This window comes from Castor canadensis, chromosome 7, assembly GCF_047511655.1.
Source record: "Castor canadensis chromosome 7, mCasCan1.hap1v2, whole genome shotgun sequence".
NCBI lineage: Eukaryota > Metazoa > Chordata > Mammalia > Rodentia > Castoridae > Castor > Castor canadensis.
In genome coordinates this window covers 117,202,546-117,216,667 of record NC_133392.1, presented here as the reverse complement: position 1 = coordinate 117,216,667, position 14,122 = coordinate 117,202,546, and the positions used below count along the sequence as shown (strand labels likewise).

Genomic DNA, 14,122 nt, shown 5'->3' with positions numbered 1-14,122 from the left:
TTCTTAATTCTGCTTATAGGGCATAGAAAGACTGTATAGGATATAAGATAATACAGCTAATAATGTATCATTATTTAATACATAGAGATTTTCTTATGCCAGATACTATTCTAAGTCTTCGGGGACTAACTTAACTCTCATACCAAACTTAAGGGCTGGCAGAGTGGCTCAAGCGGTAGAGTGCCTGCCTACCAAGTGGGAGGCCCTGAGTTCAAAACTCCAGTACTGCCAAAAACAAAACAAGAAAACCAAACTTAAGACATGGTGCTTTTATTATCCCTATCTTACAAATGAATAAACAAAGGCATAAAGACATTAAGAACATTGCTTTAAGCTACCATATGATCCAGCACTGGATACTCATTACATTCATAGAAAACATAAACAGTTATATGGAAGAGATGTCTATACTTTATGTTAATTGCAGAATCATTCACAACAGCTAAGATATAGAATCAATCTGTGTACATTAATAGATGAATGGAAAGTAAAAATGTAGTATACACAAATGATGGAAACACTACTCAGCCTTAAAAAGAAGGAAACTGTTTTATTTATGACAGTATGGATGGGCCTAGAGGATGTTATTTTATGTTAAATTAGTCAGGCATGGAAAAATAAATATCACATGGCCTCAAATATATATGGAATCTAAAAATGCCAAAACCATAGAAGCAGAAAATAGAATGGTGATTACCTAAGGGCCAAATGGTTAAGAGAATTTGGGGAGATGTTGGTCAAGGGACACAAAATGTCAGTTAAACAGGAAAGTAAGTTCCTATGATATGGAATACAACATGGTGACCATGGTGGAAAAGTCTAGATGAGATCACCTTGGTATGATAATTAGTTTAAGTTGAAAGTTTCTGGGAATCAAGAGATACTAGAAAGGTTCTTCTTCAAAGTTCCTTTATCTACCCTCAGACTGGATCCCCCAAAAGGGAACCATGTTTGCCTCTGTCTTTTCCCTCCTACTTCATTAATCAAGAAAGATTAGATTCATATCAGAGAAAGAGACTGCAAGTCAGGCACCACATCCAGAGCCAGGACAAACTTTTTCCCTGGTCTCTGTCTACCCTTTGGGTCCATTCACCTTCTCTGCAAATCATTTTACTGGGCCTTTGAAAGTGCCTGCACCCTCAATCTCCCCTATGATGAAGGGTCTTTCAGCTTCTAATTTCCACTGGGTACTCACCTTCTTGGATTGCCAGTGCACACATAATATGTTTGTGTATCTTTATGCCTGTCATCTTGTTCAGTTCATTCCTCAAACTCAAATATTGAACCTCAACAGGGGACAGAATGTTCTGCAGCTTCTACAATAGTTAATTACAATGTATTGCATACTTGAAATTTCTGACAGATTTTAAGTGCTTTTATCACTGTAAAATGTATACTTATTTCAAGCATGATTTAACTTGTATTTGTAAATTAGAAAATAATTTTGGAATGAAAAACAGATTTCTGTCCATATACCTAGCCGGGAGCAGGCCTGAGGCCATAAAGAGCTTTAGTTTAGGTTCCTTCATGACATCATTTTGGCTCTCAGATACCCGGCCTATACTGGTGAAGAGTGTGGGCTGTGGCTCCGTTAGACCTGATGCAAAGCCTGCTTGAAGGATCAAATGTTTCAAGAGCCTACTTTAATAAAGCATCTGGGCTGGAGAATTAACCTGGAAATCTTTCTGTGTTGCTGCTGCTTCCACTGTTGACATTATTAGACCCTGAGAGGTGAAGAGACACTTGCTAACTGAAGAAGAGCAAAGGACCATCAGAGTGGAGGTGACATATTGAACAAAGTGGATGAAGCATAGTGTGTGGATAAAACAGCAAGACAGAGGCCCCAGCATTCTGCTCCACCCCCCACAACACTCCTGGATCTGCTGCCTATGTTGGGACAGGGTGTGCACTGCACAGCCTCAAGAGAGAAACTAGTCAAAAAACAGTAATAAAAATGTGTGTATTTATTGTAACGGTTTCTCAGTAAGTCAGAATGAGTCTTAAAGAAAAGGACCTATCTTTCACTTACATGAAGGCATTTCATGGGCAAAGAACAGTCTTATACTCTCTGTGTGTATCTAGTGAGCTTCAGGGCCACAGTGAATAATAACTAAGGTTGCAAAGGACATGCCATTCCAAGATCTGACCCCTGCCTTCTTTCTCATTTTCAGCCTTCACTTGACAACCATCCCACATTGTCCTGTCCAGAACTACCAAACATCACCTGTGTGACCCTTCATGAGGACTTTTTTATAATGCCCTTTGCCTGGACACTCCTACCATTTCTCTAGCTTCAAATCCTGTGTATCCTTCTAGGTTCAGCCCTGTATTCTTAGATCATTGTAATTTTATTTTTTAACAGATGGAAGAAGTTTGTTTTTTTTCCTGAATGCTGATGCTAATTTTATACTTTCTTTTGTTATATTCATTATTTTTTAAGTTTTCGTGTATTTAGATATCTTAATGCCTACACTATATGTTCCTTGCAGGAAAGTTTTCAGGCTGGTTCATCCCTATCCACCTAATACAATGTCCCTCTTGCTTGATAAGCACTTGAGGAATGAAGGAACAAATGAAGAAACCAATTAAAATGGTCTAGACAGGCTCTCAGCCAACCTTATCTGAACCCCAACTCCCTTTTAACAACAAATATTTTATAATCCTTCTTTTATCATCTGGAAATGATCATATAATCCATCTACAGACATAAAATTTAATCTATCTACACACAAATCAAAATATCCTAATTATAACCTGAAGGAAAAATAAAAGATGGTTCTGATTTTAAAATAATATGAATTTCTATGCACAAGTACTTAGTTATAATTATAGTAGAAGAACATAATGACATAGTCATATTTTTCACACATTCTTGTAATGAGTAAACCTGGGTTTAAGAAAGCATTTAGCACAAGATTGTTGACAATCCTTTCTTTATATTTGATGCTATTAAAGAAGGACCAAATAAGCAGAGCCACAGCAAAAGCAATAACTACACATGCGAGATACAGCAGAATGTGTCGATCACTCAGACATGGTGAGTATCACAGTGGTGTGGTTTTCTGAAATGATTAACCACCTCTATGAAGTTCCAGTAAAACAAAGTACATATTTCTCTTGCATTTCTGAAAATTTGATGTGATGAATCTGGTATGAAAATACTTTGTTTATATGTAGAGTTAGGTTTTAGATTCAAGTAATTATAAACAGGTTTTTTCATCTACATAAACGTCTGGCCAGACATTTGAAAGTCAGACAGCACAGGAAAAGAACTTCTATCGTGTATGTTTGTCCTAAGTGTTGCAGAATGTCTAGCAGTCTTGGCCTCAAAATTCCTCCATTATCATCCTACCTCCAAAAGTGTGATCACCAAAAATGCCTTCATAAATTTCCCTAAACAATCCCCAGGAAGACAGAATGAGTCAAGTGGGAAATCTCTGGGATAAAAGAAAGAAAATGAGCTTAGGAATTAGTAAATTTGAATTTGAGTTTCCTTTCTGCTACAAATGATAACCTTGGGCCAGTCACTTTACCCACCTGTAGCTAGTAAAAGGGGGATAATGAAAACCTCCAAGAATTAAAGGTGTCCAATGAGACCTGGTCCATGAAAGCTGCTGTCCATAAACCACAAAATCATGGTTAAGGCTGGTCATTAGTGCCAGTCTTGGGAGAGTGTCTTTAGCAAGGATGACAGAAATATCCCAGAAGCTACCAGAACCCCATGTCCTGCTCCACAGCCCTCTCATCTTCCTTCTTGCCTCCTTCCCTGAGACCAGTGTCCCTTTTTGACCTCTCCTGCTCTCCTTAAGACACTCACAGCATGCAATCTGACATGAGGAAGAAGAGACCTGTTTCTTGATGGCCACGGGAAAGGTGACATTTGATTTTGACTGAGGAATAAGTTATTAAATCAGTCCTGGAATTTAAGTGCACTCATTGCATTTAAAATACAATGCTCATCTATTATGTGGGACAGTACTAAATCCTGTCATTCTCTACCTCTTATGTGCTATACCCTAGGTATTCTGTGTGTATTTGCTGATTCTGAATGTCTAACTCATTTTGTTTCTGCTGCAATAAATATTGCTGGGAACCTGCTACATGTGAGTCATTGTGCTAACTAGATAGACAGCAGTGATGAACAGAAAGATACGGCCTTATTTATTTGAGTGTTTACAGAGGCACTCAATAAATATATCTTGAAGGAAAGAAGGAATGAACAAACATACCTTACTCCTTTAAACATCAGTGCATTTAGAAATACTACTTTCTCTTTCCTGATTTACTTACCTGATCTTTTCCAATCTACTTCACCACTACTAAATCACTGTGCCCTTTTCTGTGAATGTTTTCAGAAATATTTTAGGAAAATTAGGTCTTGATTCTAGCACAAACAACTTTGTTCTCACCTATGCCTTAGCAGCTTCAGTTCACTTTTGTGAGCCTGGCTTCACAGGCAGATACGAAGACCTCAGGGACAAGGACCATGAGGTCATTTACTCATCTTTAAATCCCCAGGAACCAGAGCTACACACAGCATAGCCAGGCATCTAGTATGCTATTGGCTAATCACCTGTGAATTAGACGGTTAATATTCCATCTACCCAAAACAAAGAAGCAGTCCCAGCTGTAACTCTACCTCTTTTATCCTTATTTAGGACAACTCATATCAGAATGAAAGTAACAGTGAGAATCAGACAGATATAATACTGAATTTGTTGTCATATGAATAAAAGGAAATCATGCATATAATTGGGTATGTTATTATTAATAACTCGTTACTAGTATCATGCGTTCTGGGTCAGGCTATCTGGGGATGGATCCCAACTCAGCCACTTATTAGCTGTGCGACTTTTATCTGGATCTCAGTTTTCCCATCTATAAAATGGTAATAATAACATCTACTTCATAGAATTGTGGGATACTTCAAATGTTGTGCTTAGTAATGATAAATAAGTGCTGGCTCATTCAAATGGACAAGTAAAATTCAAATTCTGGACAATGAGATGTACCTTTTTTTTGGTGAGACTGGGGTTTGAACTCAGGGCTTTGTACTTGCAAAGCAGGGACTTGCAAAGTAGGCACTCTACTGCTTGAGCCATACTTCCAGTCCACGTGATCTAGACAAAAATGTCCCGATCTTGAAAAGCTGATGCAGACCACTGACCTCAATCCTAAGAAATAGACTTAGTCTTAGGTTTTGGGAATATTTGTGATTGGGGGGGGACATTAAACTGGAATATTTCCACAGAATCAAATTATAAGTGGAGAGAAAAGTGAGTCAGTGAGGTTCACTGGAAAGATATGATTGTGGAGCTTGGAAGGTCTGTCCTGAATCTACATCCTGGTCAGGGACACTTCCAAACCTTACTGTCCTCATCTATGAAATGAAAATGACATCTATGCTGCCTGGTGTCCACTGGTCTGTTCTGAAGACCTAAGAGCACATTAATGTATTTCTGCTCCTATATGTATTACAGTTCCTGGTACAACAGTAATAGTTATGTGTGATATATTCTGCATTCTCACTGCTCCCTTTCATACAGTAGCAATTTCTAGGTATCTGAAAATACAAACAGCTTTCAATATTGATTCATTCCCTGCAACATGCTAATAATAAATCAAATTTTACTCATATAAGGATTGGGATCAGGAGTTCTTTGAAATTCAAGACAGGGTGTAAATTGCTGCAAAGGGTCTCTTTAATTGGGATCAAAACATTTTTGACAGCTTTTAGATTTTAAAATTCTAGCTATTGTCACATTCTGCAAATGTTTCTTTTCTCACTTTTAAAGAAAAGTGCAGTCAAGCTTGAGCAAAAATACCTTAGACAAGATAAACAACTAAGATTTGTAATTCCAAATGACAAAGACCCAGTTTTCTATTTCTTTGATATGGAGAACAAAATACTTCACTCAGATTCCTGCCCTGCATGGTGCAGTCAGTCTCCTGCTGGGTAAGGACAAAGGTTCAGTAGACTGTTCTTACCCTTAATCTCCCAAAGAGATTTTTCAAACAAAGAATATCAATAGGCACTACTTTAAGGGAGAATCAGAACCTTAAAATTGGGTTCAGAAATCAACTTAAAATGACTTTGCTGGACACCTCATTCCTATCTGACTCCTTCAGCAATATCCCATCACATGGCTTTGGCCTGAGAGTCCCCAGAGATGGTGAACTCACCCCCACAGAAGACAGCCCTGCCTGATAAAGCCTTCTTACTGATAAAAGCCTCCTAGAAACTTCTCTCTAGGAGTCCTGGTTCTTCTCTTTGGGATCACACAGGTCAATCCAGCTGCTTCTAGTAGACAACTCTTCAGAGTTTCATATTTAAACACACTCAATCCTGACCATTTTTTCCAGGGCTTGTAAGGCATGTTAACGAGCTAAGTGTGCAGAAGCTCCAGGCTACAGAGGGCTAATGTTAATCACACAGAACTGGAGTCCACTAAGCCAGACAGAAAGCATTTAAGTCTGCCTCCTTCCTGATTCTTCACTAGGGATCTGACATTTTCTCCACCAGGCCAAATGGCTTTGCAGTGAAATAATGACTTTACTGTTGTTTTCTTTGTGTCCAGCAAAAAAATCAAAAATTCTACTTCAAGGTTTGGTGATATCTTTTGTTGGGCTAGTTTGGCCATCTTTGAGAGAGGAGGTAGACAAATGGAAAGAATGAAAACTATCTTTCCTCATTAGTTAAAATCTAGGTGATTAGGACTTTATTTGGGCATGGCCTTTTTGATAGGGAGGGGCATGACAGAATAACAAAGCCTTAAACAACACCCCCAAACAAGATAAAATACCAAGTACTCTGTATGACTGCTTCTGTCATTGTCCCTTTGATTGTATGGGTTGTCATAGTAATGATCAGAGCTAGAATTAGGAAGGGACTAAAGATGATAGCAAAATATTTGGTCAAATCAGTCATCATGAAATCATCTCTCAGACAGGATCCACATTATATGATTCCCATATAGGATGCTAAAGAACCAGTATTGTTCTCCAAGTCATGTATACACTCAAAGTTCTCTGCTTCCTGTGTGTTTCAGGATCCCTGAAGCTATGTCTGTGTCAAGAAAATAGCCTACCATAGTTTCCAGTCCCCTACTTGCCTTGGTCATCAGGATATATTTGGCTTGTCAATATCATTTCTTGTTAGCATATAATAGTTGTACAGGGGGATACATTGCAATATTTACATATGTGCTTATAATAAATCTTAGTTAAAATGTGGATATTTAATATGTGAATTGCATTTTGGAGCACAGGTCTCTAAAATGCAACCTTTCTACATAATAGAAAATCTTCCCAGGTTCTGAAACTATATTTTGATGAAGGCAAGAGAGGCTTATGGTGGGCTCTTAATTTTGCTGAATTCTGGCCCATTTTCTACCAATTTTATGCCCTCATTTTAAATTCTGTTTCACTAAGGCATGAACAGGTAGCCAGCCCCACCTTTCCCTATATGATATAGAGGTAAATTTCACTCATTTCTGTTCAGGTTCTGAGGTTAAATCTCTGTTCTGCCTCTTGAACACTGGGTTTTATTCTAAACATTTCTAAATTTTCTATAGATTATAATGTTTTGACATCTTGAAAAACCTTTCTGGGAGGGAGTGCACTGTCCCTCCTACAGCTAGTCAATTCTTAGACATAGCAACGGGCCCTGTCAGGAACATGTCTTTGACAGACAAACTAATCAATGCATAACCACAAGAAGCAATATTCCTCAGCTTTAACCATCCCAGAGCCAGGTGCAAAGCTAGGTGCCAGGTTCCTGGGGGCCAACCTTATAGCTTAGTGCTGGAAGAAATTCTCAAAACTAGTCAGTCCTAAACTGGGTCCACTTCTGCCCTGCTTTAAATTTCCTGTGGAAATTCTAATAAAGCCCATGGCCAAAGGGCTCCCTTTAACCTATCTTCTGCCCCCTAACTACCCTAGTGTCTTTCCCATGTGGCCCTGTGTGGCATGCTCTGCCTCCTGTCTTTAGGACTTGTTAGTATAATATTTTCTTTTTCCCTTGAGCTGTTCCTGTGTCCCATCTCATGGTACCGTCTCAAAAAAAATTCAAAACACAGGTGAACTTACGAAAGTCGTTTACCTTAAGAGATAATAGACATTGCAGATAAGAAAAAGGACTCATGGGCCAAGCTACCTGTGTTCTACGAACATGTGAAACCTTGGAGGACACACTCAAAAACAAAACAAACCATTGCAGTTACTCCATCAGGCAGATATTATGTGCCACACTTTGTGCTAAGTACCAGGATGTTTAATTCTTACCCAAGAGATAGACGGTAGCATTATCTCTGATTTATAGTGGAGAACATCAAGGATAGAGAAGTTTGTATAACTTGCAGAAAACAAATGGTGGCAGAAACAAATTAGCATGGCAATGATGGAAGTGGGATAGGATCATTAAGATGTGGGGCACAGTGGGAGGTCCTTAGGTCAATTGTGAAAGTACCCTTGGAAGGGTTTGGGGAAGCCCCTTCTCCCGTGGACTTCTTGTTTTTAGATGTGATCTCTTTTCCCTACATGTGCTCAGACTGCTGGGTTGCCATCTGCCAAGACGTTCCCACAACAGCCTAGCTGATGCTAGGGTCAGTAATCCCTTTGAGCGTCCAGAACTGTGAACTAAATAAATCTCTTTTCTTTTTAAAGTCAATCTGCCATGGTGTTTTACTACAGTAACAGAAAATGAATGAATGAATACAGCAGCTATTATTGTTATTGTCTCATAGGATTGCTGTGAAGATGAGACTGAATAATACATTTAAATGACTGATATACCTAATATATAGGAGATACTTAACAAGTGAGTATCATTATTACTAGTTATACTTCTTTATTGCAGTAAAATATAAATAATATAAAATCTACCATATTAACTATTTTGAGTGTATAGTTCAGTAGCATTAAGTATATTCACAGTTTTTGCAAGCATCACCACCATCCACCTCTAGAACATTTTCGTCTTCCCAAGCTAAAATCCCATTCCCATCAAACAATAGCATCCCACTCTTCCTTTTCCCTCACCCATGGCTGTCATCATTGTACTTTCTATCTCCATGATTTTGGCTACTCTAGGTATCTCATTCAAGTGAGATCATACAGTATTTATCTTTTTGCACTTGACTTATTTCACTCAGCATACTGTCTTCAAGGTTCACCCAGGTTGTAGCACTTGCTAGAATTTCCTTGTATTTTAAGGCTCCATAGCATTCCATTCTATATTTTGTTTATCTATTCATCTATCACAGGACACTCATGTTGCTTCTACTTTTTTTGCTGTTGGGAATAATGTTACGACCAATATCTGTTCCATTGCTAGTTACTTAGAAGTAATTTTTCTACAACTTTTTTCTACAAGTTAATACATTTGTACTTTTAAATTATCGTCCTATCACCCTTATGTTACTAGTCAGAACAAAGAAGAGAAAATAAAAGTGCAAAATGACCAAGGTCAGTTAACTTGGCTGTTTGAGTATTATTTATAAAGTGTTTGATAAATTATCTTTGGAAAGTTCAAAGGAGGTGACATATGTGGAGGTGTTTTATAAGCTGTGAAACCTTGAATGAATAAAAGGGAAAACACACTCATTGGAGTCTCACTCTTTCAGCACCATGGATCATAGAACACTTTTCTATTTTCCTTACCATCAATGAAAAAAACCTACAGTGTCAGGAGAGCTCTGTGGATGAGTCAGAGTTAATTGTAGCTGTAAGGCTGATGAAAACACAAACTATTTCTTTGGTAGATTCGACAAACATGACAGCCCTACATTTCCTAGATGTACACTGATAGATGTTTTTTAAGATTGAGACCTCTATTTATTCTTTTTGATTACATCAATTGTAATGTGCTACATGTTAAACTCAAGAGTGTACGGATGCTTTGACCAAGTCTACAGACCTACATGTGTCTCCCTCTAGGGTGTATGTCATTCAAGTTGGCAACACAGAAAGAAATTCAACTTCAACTATCACATTACCACTGCTCTTCAAAGATCATCAATCTCCCATTAGATTACCAGGATGGTGTGACACTTTTATCACAATTACACTGTAAGAAACACGGTGCAGTCATACTGTGGCCAAGTCAGCAAAGAGACTTGCTTTGATGGACGATCACAGTTGATCAAATTTGTCAGTTGCTTTATGTGTTTTTATGCTTGTTTGATATTCCTGCCCAGAGAGAAGAGGCTTTTAAGGGCACATCTGTCAATGGATTCAATTTTACATCGCCATGTGATTCTTTTACTTACCCCTGTCTTCTCATCAAAGATTTTGATTCCTCCAAAGGAGATGGTTAAAAAGATTTTCTGTTTGTGTTCTCCTTTCGAACGAGCGCCAGCAACAACACCCTGTTAAAAGGAAAGGAATGGTTTTTACTCTAGTGTTTTCATTTGAAAATTCCCTCTGGCCCCAAAGGCATGTCAGACACCATCAACCAATGCCACCAATCACTCATACTCCTTTTCCTTCACCCTTCTACATGTCTCTACATCACGTGCTCACATCTGCTTGATGTTTCAGGGTAATAGTTGTCCTGGCTGTTACAGCATTATATAAATACATATTTGAGCATTCACTCATCTGACTAACAAGTATTTATGGAATGCCTAGATACTTGGCTCAGAGTTAGGGATTTTATGATAGAAACAATATGGCCCTCATATCAGTATCTTTGCTTGGTTTTATATTAGATATGGATTTAACCTTTGAAATAAAGTTGAGTCACTAAATAATATTCCTAAATAAAATTATATTTTTATATTTTTGGAAAGCATTTTTGTATGAATCAATTCTGAAGATCAGAAAGAAGAGAAAGGAAAAAGAAAAAAGTGATTCTAGATGGTGTATTTCAATTTTGCTTTGAAAAATATGATCTTTATAGTTTTATGCCTATTGCTTATAATTTTTATCCAAAGACATTCTGTATTTTATGTCTGTCCTGTACTTTCAAGAAAAGCACCTACAAATGAGTTCCAGTTATCAAACTTCTATTTCCCCTCCTTCTCAAACGTTTTAAAAACCAAAGACATGCATATGAGCCAGTGAGAAGGTAAATTTCACAAAAGGAAAGGATGTTACTTTGCTTAAAGTTCTTCCCCCAGTATTTGTTGGGACAGTCCCTGGACGGCAGCAGGTGCTCAGCAAATAATTGCTAAATAAGTGTACTATCCAGAGGCCCTGTTCCTAAAACTGATATAATTCAAATTAGGAGTAGAGACACTTGTTTAAATTAGACTCTGTGGCGTCAGTCACAGGTGAACACAGTAGTCACACTATGTAGGGCACACTCAGCTGGTTCAAGCATTTCCAGGATCTCTACTCAAGGGCTGCTACTCACTCTGCTTCAGGTGTCTTAAGCCTCCCAGCCCCTTAACACTGTTCATCCCAACAAATGGCAAAATTAAATCCACCTCTCAGCTGTTGTGGTAATGGGCTTTTAGGAGTAGGAAAGTCTAAAATAATATTGACTTTGCATTTCCAGGAGGTAATAGGAGTTTGTGCTGTTCTCAGAGCAGTAGATTCCCAGCATCTGTTTTGGGAAATGACTGGTGCTAAAGAGCCGTAAGTGTAACTAGAGGCATGAGGAAGGCACATCCTTGTGAAAATGGTTGAGCATCCTTACTTTAAGTGTTGGAAATATTCTGTGGAATTACAATATCTGATTATACTCCTGGTTCTGTGTCATTTTGGAAGAATAATTAATCTTAGTGCCACTTTCCCAAGTGTAAATACTGCTTTTGCCTGGTACAGTGAAGAGATAAAAAAGAAATTAACTTTTTCTAGTAATAAATGAATATCAACTAAAGTTTGTAGTCCAGCTCATGTTTGTATACATACTAGTTAAAAATTCATTCCCTCATAACTTGCCCATTCCTTTTCAAGTACTTTTCACTCATAGACACATAGATTGTTATAGGCAGAGAAAAACCTTAAAATGAATTGATTCAAACTTCCCAATTTAGGATGAGAAAAATAACGTTCCAAATGGTGGTGAACACTCCTGACCTAGTGCAGAGAACTGGTGAAAAAAGCTGAGATCACAACTCAGCCCTCCAAACTCTTGGTACTTCAGCAATTATTATTCTGCACATTGAGTCTTCTTTCTAAAGAGTAGAAATCTCTCCCCTACAACTATTGCTCCATAACTGGCACCTATTGACATAAGACCCCTTCTCCAAAGACTGCCCTCTAAGTGATTGGATAGAGACTTCCACCCAAAGTGAAATCCTTTTTCTATGCACCCCACCCACCCCTTCTAGACAATGGTTTCTAGATTCCTCACTGTGCTGTTTTCTTCTGAAGTCACTTTGGATACATTAAGGCAACATGGGAGAATCATCAACATACCTCTTTAGAATCCCAGAGGTGATTTTTATTTGTGTTCAATGCTACCATAGGTATCTTAGCCAATATTCCCTTCATGCAAAACTGTATCTCATTCATTTCCCTGTTTCACGTTTCTTCATGGTACTTACCAACATCTAATGTATGTATCACATACTCATTTGGTGATTGCCTGCCTTTAGTCAATGCAATGTAAGCTCAATTATGCTGGAACTTTGTTTTTATTTTTTTTGTTTATTTTGTTCTATGTGCCCAGTGCTGAAAACAGAGCCTGTCATAAGTTAGGCACTCAGAAAGAAGTGAGACAACCTTCCCTCATCTGGGTACTGACTGAGAGGACAAGCCAGATGGTGAGCCTAGGAAAGATGACTTTGAAATCTGTGTACTTGGCCGTATTTGAGTAAAATACCATATGCGGTCACATCTCTATACCCCAACCTTCAATCTCGAGTGTCCTGACAAAAGAGTAAGTACCCTTTTCCTATGGTCTAAACTGTGTTCTCCCCAAAACCATATGCTAAAACTTAATCCTTAATGTGATAGTATTTGTAGCGGGAGCATTTAGGAGGTGATTAAGCCACAAGGGAAAAGCCATCATAGGGTCTGAAAGACTATGTTTGTTCCCTTTTGTGCCCTTCATTGTCTTGTCATGTTGAGGACACTGTTCATCTCCTTCAGAGAACTTAGTAATAAGGTGCCACCTTGAAAGCAGAGAAACTGGACCATCATCAGACACTGAACATGGTAGCAGCTTGATCTTGGACTTCCCAGCTTTCAGAATTGTGAGGAAATACATTTCTGGTATCTACAAATACCCACTCTCAGGTATTGTGTTGTAGAAGCACAAATGGACTAAGAGAGCTCCTCACAAAAGAAAAGATTAGAAGGGCTAAGTCAGAGGGGAGGGGCACCCTCACTTCTTTGTTCCTTTTAGAAGGACATCAAAGGACAGAGGAAAGGGCTGTACCTTTAGCGGGAAACAATAGCTTACTTCTCCATTTCTTAAGTATTCCCCACAGTTCCGGGCTCACAGAATTTATGGAATATCAAATAGCAGTACCTACTGGGACATGGTAATGCTGAATAGATTCTAAGGCCTTCTTTGCTTACTGGTTCCAAGTGGCTATCAAAGAATCCCATGGTAGAATATGGTTGTATATCAAAAAGAATGGAAAGAACCAGCAGACATGTTCCTAGAGCATTTGTACTTAGGGCTGCTGGTGTTGGCTTTGCATGATGAATGAAGTCGAAAAGGACTATTCACATGATGCTATCTTTGGGGAAATAAAAAGTCCAATTTTATTAAGTACATTTCTCATGTGAGATAGGACTCTGCGCCAAGCTGTAAAAACTGTACTATGTCCAGGCAGGCCTGCCACCACAGCAGGTCTTGGGGGTCTTGTCCCCAAAACATTACTCACTGGAGTATGCAAAACTAACGGGGGAGGGCCAGAAGACTGCTCTGTTTGGAGAGCTCAACAACGTGCATGTAGGGGTGGGTTGGGGCTCTTGCCTAATATTAGCCACCTGGAAACCTGGAAATGGGGGGAGGGGTTCAACCATCTTAATGATTGTATACTTTACACTAGCTGTTTTCTTACATGTCATATAATTTACTCCATACCACAGTCCTGGGAGATAAGAATCTTCTCTGTCATTTAACAGATCCTCATCTGTGAAATTAGCATAAGGTCATGGGCTAAGCAACCTCCCCAAACCCAAAGAAGCTAGTAAGTCATAGAACTGGAATCCAGACAGT

At 38.6% G+C, this 14,122-nt stretch overlaps 1 protein-coding gene across 10 annotated transcripts in view; it reads right to left on the bottom strand.

Moving 5' to 3' along the window:
* The window catches only part of Dab1 (DAB adaptor protein 1), a 1,106,217-nt gene that overhangs the window by 124,893 nt on the left and 967,202 nt on the right, over positions 1-14,122 (bottom strand). For all 10 annotated transcript variants that reach the window (XM_074079997.1, XM_074079998.1, XM_074080005.1 and 7 more), the window contains one exon: positions 10,269-10,367. In XM_074079997.1, coding sequence (XP_073936098.1) covers positions 10,269-10,367 — 99 coding nt within the window. The remainder of the gene's footprint in view (positions 1-10,268; positions 10,368-14,122) is intronic.